The 16,891-nt window shown below is 47.8% G+C and overlaps 1 protein-coding gene across 1 annotated transcript in view; it reads right to left on the bottom strand.

The window, feature by feature from the left end:
• The window catches only part of DNAAF8 (dynein axonemal assembly factor 8), a 95,240-nt gene that overhangs the window by 40,240 nt on the left and 38,109 nt on the right, over positions 1-16,891 (bottom strand). Inside the window, exons 13-17 of the mRNA XM_051632005.1 lie at positions 16,279-16,473; positions 11,176-11,292; positions 8,304-8,448; positions 5,688-5,979; positions 2,682-2,788 (exon numbers count right to left, since the gene is read on the bottom strand). Coding sequence (XP_051487965.1) covers positions 2,682-2,788; positions 5,688-5,979; positions 8,304-8,448; positions 11,176-11,292; positions 16,279-16,473 — 856 coding nt within the window. The remainder of the gene's footprint in view (positions 1-2,681; positions 2,789-5,687; positions 5,980-8,303; positions 8,449-11,175; positions 11,293-16,278; positions 16,474-16,891) is intronic.

Genomic DNA, 16,891 nt, shown 5'->3' with positions numbered 1-16,891 from the left:
CCCCAAGGCAATCTGGCCACTAGAAAGTGCATGAAGCAACCCAAGCCATTCCTCACTGCTCTTACTAGCAAGTCCTAGCCTGCAGCCAGCTCCTACGGCCTTGTTCAGCACTGCCTTCTGCTCCCCCTTGTTCCTTCTTTAGTCCTTTCACCTTCATCCTGGAGCTTGCCTTGTGGCATGGGCTCCTGAGTCTTTGGACCAGCCTGTGATCATGACCTCACCTCACTCTTTGGCTTGGTACCATCTGTGGCTTCCCAGGTTCCTGCCCTTGGTCACCATGCCCATGGTACCAGCCTGCTCTCCCCTACCTGATTCTCATCCACCAGGCCTGGCTGCTCATGCTCTCCTTGTATCCCTCAGCCCAGTGGATATGGCTGTGGAAGCAACTGGAATTGATGTTGGCTTAGAACCTTGGGTTTTTAGACTCCTGCTTTCTAAGCTGAACCCCAAGGTCACTGCCAACAGAGTGGCAACACATTCTTTGAGCAAGCTGAGGAGAAAGAGCCTGTGAGACCTCCTGAGCAGTGTCTGAGCCCCATTTTAGGTACTAAAGGATGAGCTCAAGACTTTTCCCTGAAGCCTCTCATCTACCTGAGATCTTTGCTTCATTCTCATCTCATCTGAGGTCTCTGCTTTTTCTTCTGTACACAATGTACATTCAGATCTCCATAACCCACCAAGGGTGAGCTCTGAAGACAGAGCTTCAGTATCATTCCCAGATGGGTTTCCCCTGCTCTGCCCTGTTAACTCCTCTTGGCTTTAACCAAATGATAACAAGAGGTTGGAGTATTTTAGCTTCTGTGTCCCAATTACCCTTGGCTTTGGGGACAGGACTAGCAGCAGGGAATGTTTTTTTTGGTTCCAGCCTTTGTGACATGGATATCTGTCACCCCAAGAGTCTGACCAAGGCTCAGTCTGGTAGTTCAAAGCAAGGGCAACAAAACAAGGGAAAACTTGTGTTTATGGCAAAGGATGGGACAGGCAGAGTGTTTCTTTGCCCTACATTTCTGTTTGGCTTTATGGCTTGAATTTTGCAGGCTCTGAGCCAGCCTGAAACTAGTGCCACATTCACTGTAAGTGAGCTTTCAAAATTTAGGGTTGCAAGTGATTGAGATTTCCTCTCCAGTTGATAACACTTTTCAAAAAACATTCTTTACATACACACATCCCAAATCAACAAGGATACATGCCAAGGTCAGTAAAACTTTGATTCCTGAACAGGAGCAGATATACCTGGTGGGAGCTGCAGTGTATTTGGTCTGCATGCTCCACATGGGTGTATCTTCCTGTCTCCAAGAGAAGCTGCTGGAGACACCTGATGGAAGGAGTCAGTGAATGTTTCCTTTCCTTAAAGCCTCAGAAGGTGCCTGCTCCCAGACCAGCTTTTCAGCTTCTCTTCTGAGAGTCATGATACAGTTATCTGAGGAGCAAAGCTTGAAAGTGACTTCCTGAGCCCAAATACAGATGGAACATGGTGTGGTGTAACTCAGCAGCCCACATCAAATGTGAATCATTAATGGCCATAAAAGGAAGGGGAGGCAGAGAATGTGACTCATTCCATCAGCAGCAACCAGCTGCCATCAGTATCAACCCCAAATAACTCAGAGCCAAGGGCTGCCTGCCAAGCTACCTGAGGTAACATGCCCAGTTATACAAAAGTGTTTCTTCTTTCTCCATTTTCTTTGTCACCTTCCACCCATTTCATCTCCTTGGCTTACACTTTCATTCTTTTCCCATACATTCTTTCCTTCAGCAAAATAATCTCCCTTGCCTTCTTTCTGGGTCAGCACAACCCTGCTTTCCTTCTGCCACCTTCTCCCCAACAGCTGCTGAGCTTCCACTCCCCTCCATTCTTCTCCCCTCCTTGTAAACTATCTTCAGTTGTGGGAGTAGAAACCAGACAACCATCCTCTAATAGCTTTGTCTAAAAATCCCTTGCACCCAAGATCTGCTGTGTCAGGTTCAGCTGCAGCAGCACATTGGCCTTCTACAGCAGAGATCCCCGTGCCACACAGGTCCTCCTTAGCCACTCAGGAGGCCTGCAAGGTTTCCCTTGGCCACAGCCAGCTTCCTGCCAGCTAGGTAGGAAATTCAGAAGCTGGGAAACTACTGCTCCAGAGGGACAAGTGGGATCTGGCTGGAGGGAGGTGACATCCCCATGAGGTGCTTTCCTTTCTGATGGTGTGGGCAGTGCTGCCCTGAAGTCTTAGCTATTCCATACCCATGATAATTAGAGTCAAGACTTCACCAGTAGGAGCAGATTAATCAGATAAACATGCAATTTAAGGACACTGTTAGGTTTTCACATGGCTGTTCTTTGATGAACAGGCCCCTATGTGCAAAAATTTTCTCTGGAGTGATTTTTGGGGTTGGTTTGTCTGTCTGCTTTTGTGTTTGGTTTCTGTGGCTTGTTTTTTTTTTCCCCTCCAGTGAAATCTGAGCAGCCTTCAGGACTCTAGCAGCTACTCCCACGAGGAGGATGAGGTGATCACACTCCTCTGTCACTTCATTTTAGGCAACAGTGCTTCACTGGAAGCTCATTCCTGGCTCTAGAGCTGACCTGGTCACAGCACTAAGCAATCCAGGGAGGAAGAATTTCCTGGAACAGGTAGGCTGGAGTAAGGCAATATTATTAGTGAAGGAGAACCATGAAATCTCAAGATTCATTCCCTAACACTGACCTTTGGTAGTTGAGACAAGCATCGCTGGAGGTCGAGACAGCACCAAGCCCTGGAGATCAACCTTTTCTTCAGCTGCTTCTGCCCTACTTGATGTAGGACTCTGAGAGCTAAAGAAAAACAGAAAACATTAAAAGCTGTTATGCCAAGTTCTGACTCAAACATATTTTCTGCAACAAACCCAGGGCCACAAAAGCTTTTCTGCTAAAACCGCTTTACTGGAAAAGCCATTTCAATCCCTTGTCCATGACATGAGCTCCATCAAGGTCTCTCTGACTGAACATCTTTTGATATTACTCTCCACAAGGGTCTCTGTGTTCAAGTACAAGTAGCTAAAGCAAAGCAGCCAGCTGGGCAAGGAAATCTGGGAATCAAGAAATATGTGAGGCTGCATTATCAGAGCTTTTCCTACCTACAGACACATCATAGTTGCTACTCACTTTTAGTTCATGTAACCAGATTTAAAGGTTCATGGTGGGCAACAAGCACAATCAAGTCTGGTAGAGACATTCCTGCATTCCCAAAAGGATCAAATCATGCCATGGGGAACAGAAGGAGTGGTTCTGAAAGCCAGGGACTAACAGGAAGGCAAAGCCCAGCCTGTGAAACAGCCTGGCTGGGACTGTGAAGTGCAGGCTGCTCAGGAAAACCTGCCTGCTTCATCTCTTGCCACCACTGAGCTGGCTGGAATAGCTCCTGCTTCTTCACTCCCAGGAGACCATGGCATTTGCAAGTATAACCTGACAACTGCAATCTTGAGATGCAGTTTGTATTCTTGTCTCCCAACGGACCAAATTACCAGCATTAGGAGAAAGACAAGTGCATTATTTAGACTGTAGTGCTGCTCTGGGTGAAGTTGTACCAGAGGAGCAGAATTCATCAGCTTTGTAAGAGGAAAATAAAGAAACAGAGAATGAAACTTCACCAACTGTATTTCTTTTTTAAATGGTAACATTAAAAATTAGGAAAGTGACTGTCCATGGCCAAGCAGAACTGAACTCTGACACACAACCCCACCACTGGCATCAGATGAATTTGACATGGGTGCACTTTGCCACCGTGCAGAAAGCACTGACAGGACTGGGGGTGACCTCCCCTCTAGCCTGTTGCCACTGCACAGTGTGTCACACTGCAACCAGGATGACAAGGGATCTTTAAAACTTGTCCAGAACTTGCAGGTGCAGGGTCTTGTCTGAGCTTTCTGCAGGGCACTGTCACCACACCATCATTAATTCAGTTCAGCAATATTAAAAGGAGATGCCTGGGGTCTAAAAACCCCCCTGCAGAGCCTGGCACCTCAGGTGATCACAGGGGTGTGTGACAAACATGACAGGCAGGAAGAGGAGATCTGTAGTTTGCTATTCTCCTGGTTGGAGAGAAGCTTCCTTGAAGCCCTTGGCCAAATCTTTTTATAAAGCACTGTAAAACAAATTAGACTTAAACTAGAAGAGGGGAGATTTAGGTGAGAGATTAGGAAGAAATTCTTCTCTGTGTGAGGATGGTGAGAGCCTGGCCCAGGTTGCCCAGGGAAGCTGTGGCTGCCCCATCCCTGGCAGTGTTGAAGGGCAGGTTGGATGGGGCTTGGAGCAGCCTGGGCTGGTGGGAGGTGTCCCTGCCCATGCAGGGGGTTGTAACTAGATGAGCTTTAACGTCCCTTCCTACCCAAACCAGTCTGGGATTCTATGAAATCCTTCAAGCCACAGATCCACCTATGCTTGGAACAACCAGTGTTGTCTTTCAGAAGCCAAAATGAGAGTGTCTCCTCCCTGCAGGCCAGCCTGCCCTGAATCTGCAGATGAACAGGACCTCTAAACACAGCAGAGCCCTTCATCTACACACACAGGATTAAATGTCCTCCCTCTGTTAAGCCTCAATCCAGGAAGTTGTAAGACTGTCAGGAAGGGAAGTGATTGTTTTGTGCTGTACAAAGTTCAGCAAGGATTGGGAAAAGAGTGCTGGGAAGGAGTACAAGAGGGTCTAGGTCCCCTTGGGCAGCCTTCCCTCTGTCCTCCTGCAAGTGAGCTGGTGTGCAAGGGCTGCTCAGTGCTGACTTCCAGAGGGCTGCTGAAGTTTTCCTCCCTGCCTCCCAGCCCTCTCCCCTCACACTCTGCAGAGCCAGGCCAACAGGAGGCCTTCTGCCAGCCTAACATCAGGGTTAGAAACCAAGCAACTTCAAGACTAAAAAACATTGGGTAAAGAAAGGTTTCTGTACAACACAGTCCAAGCGAGTCTTTGAGGACTGTAGTCCCCTCCCTGCAGCACCACCCAGCAGGGCACAGATCCTCTAGGTTGCATGATGCATTAATAGATGCTTAAAAGCCCAGTTCTCTCAGCAGCCAAACCCAGACTCACCCGAGAGCAAATCCACACTCCTGAACCTCACTGGTTCCCAGCACTTTTTGGCATCCTACTGCTATGCCATCCATTCCTAAGCTGTACTTCTCACTCTTATTGCTAGAGTTAAAAGTTGACAAGCCACCCTTCATTTCCACACACTTCTGTCCTAATCCTCCAAAGAATCTTTTCCACCTGAAGCCCCTTCTCTCTGATCAGTTGCTATGGAAGGGACACAGGGCAAAGCTAGACCAGGTTTCCTAGCAAAACCTTGCAGTGATTCCCCAGCACCAAACTCAGCCAGAGGAGGTCTCAGATCAGACTGATCAGCTGTATCTGGCACAGAGAGCCCAAGAGCAGGCACTGAAGTGTGTGAATGACAGCCCCAGCTACCAGGGACCAAGGGATGGGAAGCAACTGCAAGAGTCTCACACCTGACACATCTATTATGTGCTGCAGAGGAGACAGTCCTGAGAGAGAAGGACTTTGGCAGGTTGTAGTAATGGTTTGGAAATACAAAAGCAGACAGATTGCTCCTAATCTGCTCTCTTGTTCCCTGAGACCTTCAGCAGAAGACTGATATGTTGAGACCAAGCACTCCAGCTGCCTGACCTCCACATCACACTTGGCCTGTGGGAGCAACCCCCGTTCAAAAACCAGCCAGGGCCACACCACCTTGCTGTGTCTCCTGGGGAAGCTGGATCCAGGCCAGCAGCTCTGCCCCCAAACCAGAGGCACAGCTCCCTGTGCACACGGCTGCCCAGGTGGGGCAGGTAGGCAAGGGGCTCCTCCTGGCTCCTGCAGTAGATGGCATTGATGGAGCTGCTGTCTGTCACGCTGGCCAGCCGTGGGTCAGATGGTCCCAGGATGTTCTGCAAGGTGCTCCCTGCTCCAGGTCCTCTCACACCCACTGCCAGCACTGGTGGCACCTGGCCTGTCCTTGATGTATAAGAAGGAGGCAGCTTTTCTGTGAAAGACAAACGTAAGTGTGACTAAAACATGGGATAATCCATGGAATAAATGAAGGGCTCTTCTCAGATCTGTCATAGCCAGACTTTGACAAAGTAACCTACAGGTTACCTGTCCTGTGGGGGGTAGGAGCACACTGGCTGGAGCAGCTCTGCTCTGGAGACAGGCTGAGAGAGTTGGGGTGTTCAGCCTGGAGAAGAGAAGGCTCCAGGGAGACCTTAGAGCACCTTCCAGTGCCTGAAGGGGCTCCAGGAAAGGTGGGGAGGGGCTTGGGACAAGGGCAGGGAGGGAGAGGACAAGGGGGAAGGGATTAAAACTGGAAGAGGGGAGACTGAGATTGGACATGAGGAGGAAATTCTTGGCTGTGAGGGTGGTGAGAGCCTGGCCCAGGCTGCCCAGGGAAGCTGTGGCTGCCCCATCCCTGGCAGTGTTGAAGGGCAGGTTGGATGGGGCTTGGAGCAACCTGGGCTGGTGGGAGGTGTCCCTGCCCATGCAGGGAGGTTGGAACTGGATGATCTTGAAGGTCCCTTCCAACCCAAACTATTCCATGACTCTATGATGTACTGGAAACTACCTGCACATTTTGACTGACAGTAAATCTGAGGTTATTCAAGGTAGCCTGTTAAATAAAGAGAAGCTGGTTGCCTCATATTTGCTGTGGAGAGTTCCCAGGGTTAGTTGCTACAGAGCAGCTGACAGATTGGAAGGCCAGGACTTGTATGGTGGCTTCCCATTTTTCCTGCAACAGCTCTACCCTGTGTCTCCAGCAACCTCTTCTCCATGCCTCCTGCCAGGGTAGCTGGGGTCCAGTAAGGAACCCCAGAAAAAGAGTAAATTTGGCTCCTCTAAAGTTCTTTCTGCAGATGTTAGAGGGGAAAAAAAGCAAAGTGTGTCATTTCCTTCCCTGAGGTTTAAAAACATTCAATGACATCATTTGTTGCTTGAGAATCAGGAGCCAGAACTGTCTCCAGAGCAGGGGGATAATGCAGAAACTGCCTGTAAATGTTTAAAATAATCACTTTAAAGTTGTCAAGCTAAGGGTAAAAATCTAATTTACAAACTGGCATAGCAGTTCTCAGCTGAAATGAATTGTCTCTTCATACAAAATGTTCCTAAATAATGGTGCATGGTCCAGAGCACTGAAGCAGATCTGCTGCCTGTCATCTCCTAATGACTGGTGATTTTATGGTTTTCTTATTCATTTCTGGAGTCCTCCTTCATTTCTCCAGCTATCAGGATGAATGTATAACGTGCACAGCACTGACACAATTGCAGCTGCAACCTCATTTTCTGCTCCTATTGTTTCCCAATGTAAAAAGGGGCAGGGAGACTGGAGAAATTTTCTCCAATTAAACTGATCTTCACTCACCTTCTGCCTGAGGAACAGGAAACCCATTCATCTCACCCTCAGCCTGTCTATACCTTTCCCCAAGAGAAATGGATTGCCTGTGTCCATGATGATGTCACACACAAACCTTGGAGGAGAACTTCTTGGCTTAAAATACACACTGCAGAGGCAAGCTCTACCCTTTGCAGGCAATGCAATGCCTGTTGCTCCAGGGTTATATTGCATTAGCAACTAATCATGTTCCATAAACACTTTCAGTCAGACTTCATTACCTCTCTTTCACAAATGGAAAAACAAACAATAAAGACCTGGGTGGGACACACCAAAATTGGTGTCTAAGGATGAAGACTTAGTGATTTGAATTCAGAGACCCATATCATATTTTTTATCCTTGTCTTCTTGGTCTCCCAGCTCAGATCATCTTCTATTGAAAAATGTGGCATTTTGGTGATGGTTTATCAGCCAGTGCAATTACAGGATGGCTAGATCAGTACTTCAGTCCATACATCTGAAGGCCCATAGATAATGGGATGGGGGAAAGTGTGGAAAGGGGAGGCTGGATTTTCTGCAGCTTCAGAAAAATCAGAGGGAACTTAGTATATTTAACTCAGGTGGGTCTAACCCTGGAGCTTAGGGCACTGCAATCTGGCAAAGATCACTGCAATCTGGGAAAGATCACTGCAATCTGGGAAAGATCACTGCAAAGAAACAACTGAGAGACAAAAATGTACCAAGGGTTAAAAATTCAATTCATGGATCTTCAACACTGGAAACAGAAGAAACAGCCCAAGATCTTTTAATCATTGCTTTTGGGAAAGGTGTAAGAACTGACAAAGCAACACTGTGTAAAACTGATGCCCTCTCCCTTACACCCACAGCACCACAACACCCTTCACCTGAGGACACGTACAGCTCTTTGCCTTCATCTTGGAACCATGGTGTGATGGAATCTCTGAAGGAACACCAGAGCTCACCTGAGCTAGAGAGCAGCATGTCCTGCTGAGGGTAGAGCAGGCGAAGTCCACAGATATCCAGCCCAGAACTGAGCACCAGCTGCAACATGTGGTGGGTAGCTGGGGGACTTTGGAAGAGAGTTTCAAACAGCAGCACCATGGCAACCTGAACAGCAAGAGCACATTAGAGAAATGAGTCAAACATTTCCAAGCCCTCAACCACCTCACAGTTGTATCTCTTCTGCTCACCTTCAGTTCCCAGGCTTCAGTTACACTGTAAGAGCTTCCTTTTATTTTATGTTTACATGCACTGCAGCACAGTAGGCTCTTGGCTTCTGATTGAATCATAATTATCTATGATGATTGTGATTGTATCTGTTTCTGCTGGTATCTTAGAATCCCAGACTGGTTTGGGTGGGAAAGGACCTTAAAGACCATCTAGATCCACCCCCCTGCATGGGCAGGGACACCTCCCACCAGCCCAGGTTGCTCCAAGCCCCATCCAACCTGCCCTTCAACACTGCCAGGGATGGGGCAGCCACAGCTTCCCTGGGCAACCTGGGCCAGGGTCTCACCACCCTCACAGCCAAGAATTCCCTCCTCATGTCCAACCTCCATCTCTCCTCTGCCAGTTTTAATCCATCCCCCCTTGTCCTCTCCCTCCCTGCCCTTGTCCCAAGTCCCTCCCCAGCTTTCCTGAAGGCCAGTTGAGCCCATCCTGCCACGCAGCCAGACCCTCAGCAACACATACTGACTGTGGATCCCAAAAGGAAGCAAATCATTAGTGCTTTCCCATTAGAAGAAACAGATTGCTTCAAAAAGCAAGTGTTTCATGACAGGAAGTCGGGTGGTGCTGTGGGCAATCAATTGTGTAGCTGGAGATCAGACAAGCAGGATTGTTCTGGCCTCAGATTTGTGCCTGGTTCTCCTGGATGTAAAGCAACATGATGCTGTCCCCAGCAGGAGGCTTTATGGCTTCAGTGAATGCCAGCTGAATTCATCACCACTGGCCACTTGAAATGAAATGCTGTTCCCCCGTAAACACATGATGAGGCTTCCATCATCATGAGAAATGAAGATATAAATTTACTTGAACCACAAAAAAGTGGTCTAATTAGGAATAAAAGCTCTATTTCTTTATGTTTGTCTTGCTCAAGCTCTCCTGGTGTTCACCCAATATTCAGATCAGGGAGGGTTTTTCTGTATCACTATGAGAGTCCCTAGGGCTCAGGGCACCCAGCACTGTGAAACCTCTGGAAATCATGGAATGGTGGGAATGGAAGGAACCTCTGGAGATCATCGAGTTCAACCCTCCTGCCAGAGCAGGGTCATCTGGGGCAGGTCACACAGAAATGGGTTTGGAATGTCTCCAGAGTAGAAGACTCCACAACCTCCCTGGGCAGCTTGTCCCAGGGTTCTGCCACCCTCACAGGAAAGAAATTGTTCCTCATCTTGAGGTGGAACTTCCTGTGTTTCAGTTTGTGTCCATTGTCCCTCATCCTATCACAGAGCACCTGCAAAAAGAGACTGGCCCCCACTTCTTGACACCCACCCTTCAGATATTTATAGACACGAATAAAATCCCCTCTCAGTTTTCTCTTCTCCAGACTAAACAGCTCCAGGTGCCTCAGCCTTTCCTCATCAGACAGATGTTCCAGTCCCTTAGTCATCCTCCTAGCCCTCCCTTGGACTCTCTCCAGTGGATCCCTGTCCCTCTTGGTCTGGGGAGCCCAGAACTAGACACAGTCCTCCAGATGTGGTCTCTCTAGGGCAGTCTCCCCTTCCTTAGAGCCAGGACTGGGCTTTGGTCTCCATCTCAGCTTTACTGCAGGTGTGCCTTGGCATAGTCTCACATGTCACTGCTTCTGGTCCTTGTTCTATCCTGCTGACCTTCTGGCCTGTCACTATGGGCTCCTGGCTGACCCTGGTTCCTGCTGCTGGACCTGCTCTGCTCTTCTTGCTTGGGTAACATGGGACTGCACCCTGCCCATCAGGTCACCACCCTGCCTTGCTGCCATTCCCAGCTCCTGCCTACCCTCACAGACCCCCTGCTGCCAGAGCTTGGGATGGACCCACCACCAGCACTCCCGAGGGAAGCCAAGGAACTGCAACAAAGACATGAGGCATTTCCCACCTGTGCCAAGTATCTTCCACTCCTAATTATGGACTTCAAGCATCTTCCAGGAGCAAGCCTGGCACAACAACTGGTCGGGCTTGCTGCATGCTCAGCAAGGGCTTAGTACCTCTGCATCTCCCTGAACCAATGCTAACCAGGAACTAAACTCTGTTGGATCAAATGTGATGTTTTGTGTTGCACAAGAGCTAGGAGAGGTGAGTTACCAGGGCCAACAAGTCACAGTGCCTGGTTGGAAGCCCAGTACATTTTGCTATGCACTCCCAACCAAATATGAGCTAATTTAAGTTACCTTAACCTTCTCTTCTCCTGGGGTAAACCAAGTAGAACAACTTCCTGCTTGTTGATGCAACACCCACACAGTTCCTGCAGGTGAGACAGGTAATACCAGAAGCTTCCTACATTTTTTAATGCTTCTAAGCACAAGTTTTTTTAAAAAAGAGTTGGTTTGTATATTGCCTTGCAGTGAAGTGAGTTTGGGTTATATCACCCTGTTGTCTCCCTGGTATTGATTTGCACCTGGTTGGCAGCAATTTCTTCAAGCTGCACATTTCATAGCTCAGTCTTCTGTGGCTCAGGGCAGCACCTCAACCCAGCTGACACAAAACACCCAGCTGACACATTTAGGTCTGCATGAGAAATGCTTCAAGATCAGTATTTGTACCAAACGTCAAGCCGGAAATATTCCAGGTCATTGAATTGTCTCTCAACTACCCCCATCCTCCCACCAGGCAGAAAGGAGTGGTTTGGTTTTTGTACCTCAGTGTCTGTATCTCTGCAAGCCTCGAGGTCGCTGCTCTCAGGGAAGAACTGCTCCTCAGTTTCAACTGTTTGCCAGTAAAATCCACTTGGCACTGCAAACACCTTCTCCACTGCCTGAAATGCACAAGGGACACCTCTTACCTGCAGGTTACCTTGATCCCTCAGAATAAGGGGCTAGGAAAATAATGGTATTTCGTGGCTAGAGAGCACATCAGGATGCACGTTGATGGATTAAACTCATTAGTCCAGTGTTGTTCATCTGTCATTTGCTTTCTTACAACTGCACCACTAGCTCCAGGTAAGTGGTGTCCCAAGAGTATGAATCTGCAACTGACTCCTGAGACACTGAACATAATTTATCATATCATGGAATGGTTTGGGTTGGAAGGGACCTTCAAGATCATCTAGATCCAACCCCCCTGCATGGGCAGGGACACCTCCCACCAGCCCAGGCTGCTCCAAGCCCCATCCAACCTGCCCTTCAACACTGCCAGGGATGGGGCAGCCACAGCTTCCCTGGGCAACCTGGGCCAGGCTCTCACCACCCTCACAGCCAAGAATTTCCTCCTCATGTCCAACCTTAATCTCCCTCTGCCAGTTTTCATCCCTTCCCCCTTGTCCTCTCCCTCCCTGCCCTTGTCCCAAGTCCCTCCCCAGCTTTCCTGGAGCCCCTTCAGGCACTGGAAGGTGCTCTAAGGTCTCCCTGGAGCCTTCTCTTCTCCAGGCTGAACACCCCAACTCTCCCAGCCTGGCTCCAGAGCAGAGCTGCTCCAGGCCTTGGATCATCTCTGTGGCCTCCTCTGGACTCACTGCAGGAGCTCCACATCCTTCTTATGCTGGGGGCTCCCAAATTAACATTCCCAGGTCCAATTTAGTAACCCTCCAAGATACGGAGTACCCACCAACAAGTTGAGTGGAAATAGCTCTGCAGGATCAGGCCAAGCAGCTCAGACCTCTCCACAATTGTGCTGGGCATCCAGGAGGAAAGGGCTTTGTTAAAGGAGTGCTCTAATTAACTAATCAAATGGAAGGGTAGGGAAAGAATTGCATCAACTTCTCCATGCCCATAACTGAAACATGACATTTCTCCTGTGCTCACATCACCACAAGTGACATGTGTCTACAAGTCTTATTCTGCCACATCCTCACGGGCAGGCAAGAAGACACTGGCATTTAGGTCACAGCTTTACAGAAGTGCAGCATTTCCCAATCTCAGCACCTTATTTTGTTTCTCAGACATTTCCTGGGCAGCCAAGCAAGCAACTTTAGTACAAGAGCAAGTTGAAGGATGTGTCACTCATGAGAACTTGCTGTGACTGCCTGCTCAGTAAGCAAGACCACGGGTCAGGAACAAATGCAGCTTCTGAAAGTCACGTTTGACAAGTTCTGCTTTGGGAAGAAGTGATGTTCACAGCTCCATTATTGAGCATTCAGGAACACGGATGCATTTAGGCAGAGCTCACAGCAGGCAGGATTCATTCAAAGCTTGGAAAAAGAGGTGTTGTCACTTTTGAGGCTCAGGTGGTGTTTCTGTCTCAGAGTAGCTTCACTGCCTTAAAAGACTACGTTGATTTACAGCATCTCCTGTGGACAGATGCTTCCAACAGGAAAAAAGAGGAATTAAATTTCAACATGGTCCCATCAGGGCTTTTATTAGAGATAAAAAATGGACCAACACTGTGTGAAGAACATCCAGTCTGGTTTATGAGGTACATATGATGCTGTTTAATGGTGTCATCACCTGAGAGATGATTTGCATTGCTTGGCAAACGATGGGCACCTCATCCTGTTCTCCAAATGTTTGAAGACAACAACCAGAGAATGAAATTCATTTGGATAATATTAAAACCCCTCTGACCTCTGCCTTTCTGCTTCAGTAACCCCTTGTGTTTTCTCCTCCCTGTTTCCTGTGCTTCACGAGATACTTGCCTAAAAGCAGAACTAGGCATTTTCACTTTTCACCTGATTTCAGTCAACACAACTGCCCCAAACCAAGAAGCCTTGACATCTCTAAGTGATTTCATCCATATTGTCCTGCAAGTCATCATTCACCAGCTTCCACTGGTGATATTATACTTGGTTGCTGTGGAAAACATCAAAGGAAAAGCAAGAAAGAATTGATTTAAGGAAACAGAAGATCTGTTTCCAGTGCTTGGTGCCAGCTCCCACATGCAGCACTGGCACAAGGCAGTGAGCACAGACAAGCCCCACAGAATGGGAATGCAGCAAGACCTCAGCCTTCTATTGATTCAAGCTGTTCCTTGAACAAATGTCAAGACTATGAACTTCCAAGAAGAAGGAAAAAAGAAGGGACAAGTGTGGCTAAACCAACTCCAGCCTACATTTCCATAGAAACTCTCTTTATAATCATCCAGCCCCAGTGAGGACATGGAGGAGGCACACTGGGAAAACTTCTCCCCTCTTCCAACAGCCATCTTGCCTTAACTCCAAGGCTAGGACCTCTGCTATGAAGATAGGTTGAGAGACTTGGGGGTGTTCAGCCTGGAGAAGAGGAGGCTCCAGGGAGACCTTAGAGCACCTGCCAGTGCCTGAAGGGGCTCCAGGAAAGCTGGGGAGGGACTTGGGACAAGGGCAGGGAGGGATGGGATGAGGGAAATGGATTAAAACTGGAAGAGGGGAGATTGAGGTTGGACATTGGAAAGAAATTCTTCACTATGAAGGTGGTGAGAGCCTGGCCCAGGTTGCCCAGGGAAGCTGTGGCTGCCCCATCCCTGGCAGTGTTGAAGGACAGGTTGGATGGGGCTTGGAGCAACCTGGTCTAGAAGAAATCCTCTCTTTGCTTACAAGGGATGTTGCAGTGAACTTCCCCAGGGATTATACAATCATAAAATCATCCTGGTTGGAAGGGACCTTAAAGATCATCAAGTCCAATCATAACCTAAATCCCCCCACCACAACCTAATTTACCCATTCAGTGCTTAAATCATGTCACTAATGTCACCCTCAACCTCAACTGGGCTTTCAATGGCTGCACTGTGGGTTTGTTCCTCATACCAGCAGTGAATCCCCACAGGTTATCAGGCTGTAGGCACAGAACTCATGAGAAAGCCTCCAAGAAAAACAGCCAGAGAAAAGCAACCTGGTTGGGGTTCAGAAGGGGCTGCAAAACCACCAGGCCCAATTGACTGAAAAACCAGACATTGGCTCATGCACTGACAAACAATGTGCTTAAAGGTTATTACAATTACTGCTAACAATTGCTCATAAAATCATACACAGAGCTGGTTGGTACACAAGCAGGCAGCAATTTCACCTGATGTTCCTTCTCCCTTCACTCCTACCCATTTGTTTCATCAGCCTGTCAGGATTATTGTCTCAGACTTGAAGTTAGCAAGAGCAAAAATAGGTACTCACTGCATGCTTTTCCAACACATAATAGCAGGTTCTTTGGTCGATTTAGTTTTGTATACACCACCTCAAAATAAATGCAAATATATAAAAAGCAAGCATGGATCACTAGCCTTGGGAAAAAAATAAAAGTCTTCAAACCAATGAAGTTAAAAGAACATGATATTGAATTTCCTAGGCAGCTCTTTTTGGTTGTATTTTAATGACACTTGGGAACATTCTCAGTTGGTACCACTGAGTAAAGCTTCAGGGCAAGACTACAGGGTTGGCTGCTGCCTGCTGAGAGTCTGGTTTCTTCAGGCAAGGCTCAAGGAGCCAGCCTTTCTGTTTAACTGCAAGACACATCTATCAAAAAAACCAGGATCCAGAGTGGTCTCAGTGTAATTCAGGCCTGGCAACTTGGGTAGCATAGAGCATTAGAAATGAAGAAGAGAACATGGTCTTTAAATTGACTGCAGGATTTTTCTGGCATCAAGACCCACCACCAGGAAGTGCCTGCTGTCTTGCTGCTCAATTTCTAATGATTTGTAATTCCCCTAATAAAGGATTTGCATAAAAGCCCTGCCTGTTTCAAATGCTGCCTTATTTTATGCCTTAAAAGCATACAGCAGATTTCTCTTTTACAAGAATGTCAGGCTGCTTTACAGCACTTGTTTCTGCTTGAAAGCTGCAGTGACTGCAAATCAACAACATTAAACCTCTTTTTCCTCCACTGAAGTGGGATAAACCTTTAGGCAAATTGCTAAGTGCACTGCTAAGCCCCTAAGCTTTCATGGCATTGATTCTCACAGAGTAACAATAATCCCCAAATCTGGGTGAAATTGCAGAAAACTTCTCCTGCTACATTATTTTCACAACTCGACTTCCTTTGTCAACCAGAATTGCAGTCTTCACCACTCCCTGGAATTGTGTTCTCCAAGGTTTTTTTGCTGATTCAGAAAGGTTTTGGGTAAAGACCCTGGCTGTCCAAAGGCTGGTGATGTCATGGGAAAGAAATAAGCAGAACATTCCCTCAGAAGGTATGGAAAACAGGTCATATTCACAGCTTCTTTGAAAAAACTGGCCTAAATATTTGCACAAAGGTAGGAAAGCTGTTTAAGGCCTGGAAACAGGGCTGGATGCCCTCAAGGAATCAACTGCCCCAACAAGTATAATCATAGAATGGGTTTGGGTTGGGAGGGATGTTAAAGATCATCTAGATCCAACCCCCTGCATGGGCAGGGACACCTCCCACCAGCCCAGGCTGCTCCAAGCCCCATCCAACGTGCCCTTCAACACTGCCAGGGATGGGGCAGCCACAGCTTCCCTGGGCAACCTGGGCCAGGCTCTCACCACCCTCACAGCCAAGAATTTCCTCCTCATGTCTTGGAACAAAACTGGATTCTTTTAACATTTCATTCCCTTGAATAATTGTTTTGGAGCACTTGCTAAGCTGACAGAAGTGGCAAAAGTTAATTATAATTCTACTTAGAGGCAGCATGAAGTGAATGCTCTTGCAGATGTCTCTATGCAGACAAGTGATTTAAACACTTGATTTTAAGAGGTGCTGTGTCCTTGTCACCTCATACACTTCAGTGGAAACCTACACTCCTTACAAGGATTTGTTTTCAGACTCTGTTTAAATCCTTAGCAAAGGAGAATACCTGTTAGCACAGGAGGAACAATAACCTTTACTGGACCTAATGAGAAAAAATAATAATTAGCAGAAGTTCAAGGATTTCTGTACAGTACCTGAGGATCAGGGTTAACAGCAGTGATGTGACTGAGCAGCACGGAAGGAATTTCAGGAAGCAGTGGATACAGCTGGGTTTGGAAGTGATTAACCAGTTGTGCCCTCCACCAGATAACATCTGGAAGCCAGGTACAGGCTAGAAATGCAGCAGTCTTCTGGTAAAAATCTGATGTTCCTTGTAGATCTTCTTTAGTCTGCCAAGAGTCAATGGTTAGAAAGCACTGCTGAGCTTTCTGTTCTGTCCCCTGAGCCTGTGGCAGCTCTGCCTGCAGCCATCCCAGCCTCCTGCTTCACACCTCTGCTATCAGCTGCACTTCAGATCCTCCAAACCCCTCATGTCACACCCCTCAGCCTCCCAAACCATCACATCCTGCATCTGGAGCTCTACACTTGTGCCCTCACCCACACAAAGCACCCTCCTCCCATGATCCTGGTGACACCTGCCAAGTCTCTACTCCCAGGTGCAAAGGCAGAATGAAAGGGCCTGGTACTGTTGGGGTTCCTGACCCAGGAGATGGGACTCAAGAGCAGGTGCTGTCTGCAACAGTGGGTTACACCATCAGTTGTGTGGAAGGGCTCAGCCCATGACTTGGGGACATGTCTCCACGTGGA

Source organism: Apus apus, chromosome 14 (genome assembly GCF_020740795.1).
Source record: "Apus apus isolate bApuApu2 chromosome 14, bApuApu2.pri.cur, whole genome shotgun sequence".
Taxonomy (NCBI): Eukaryota; Metazoa; Chordata; class Aves; order Apodiformes; family Apodidae; genus Apus; species Apus apus.
Note: the sequence above shows the minus strand (reverse complement) of the source record. Positions and strands in the feature narration are given on the sequence as shown.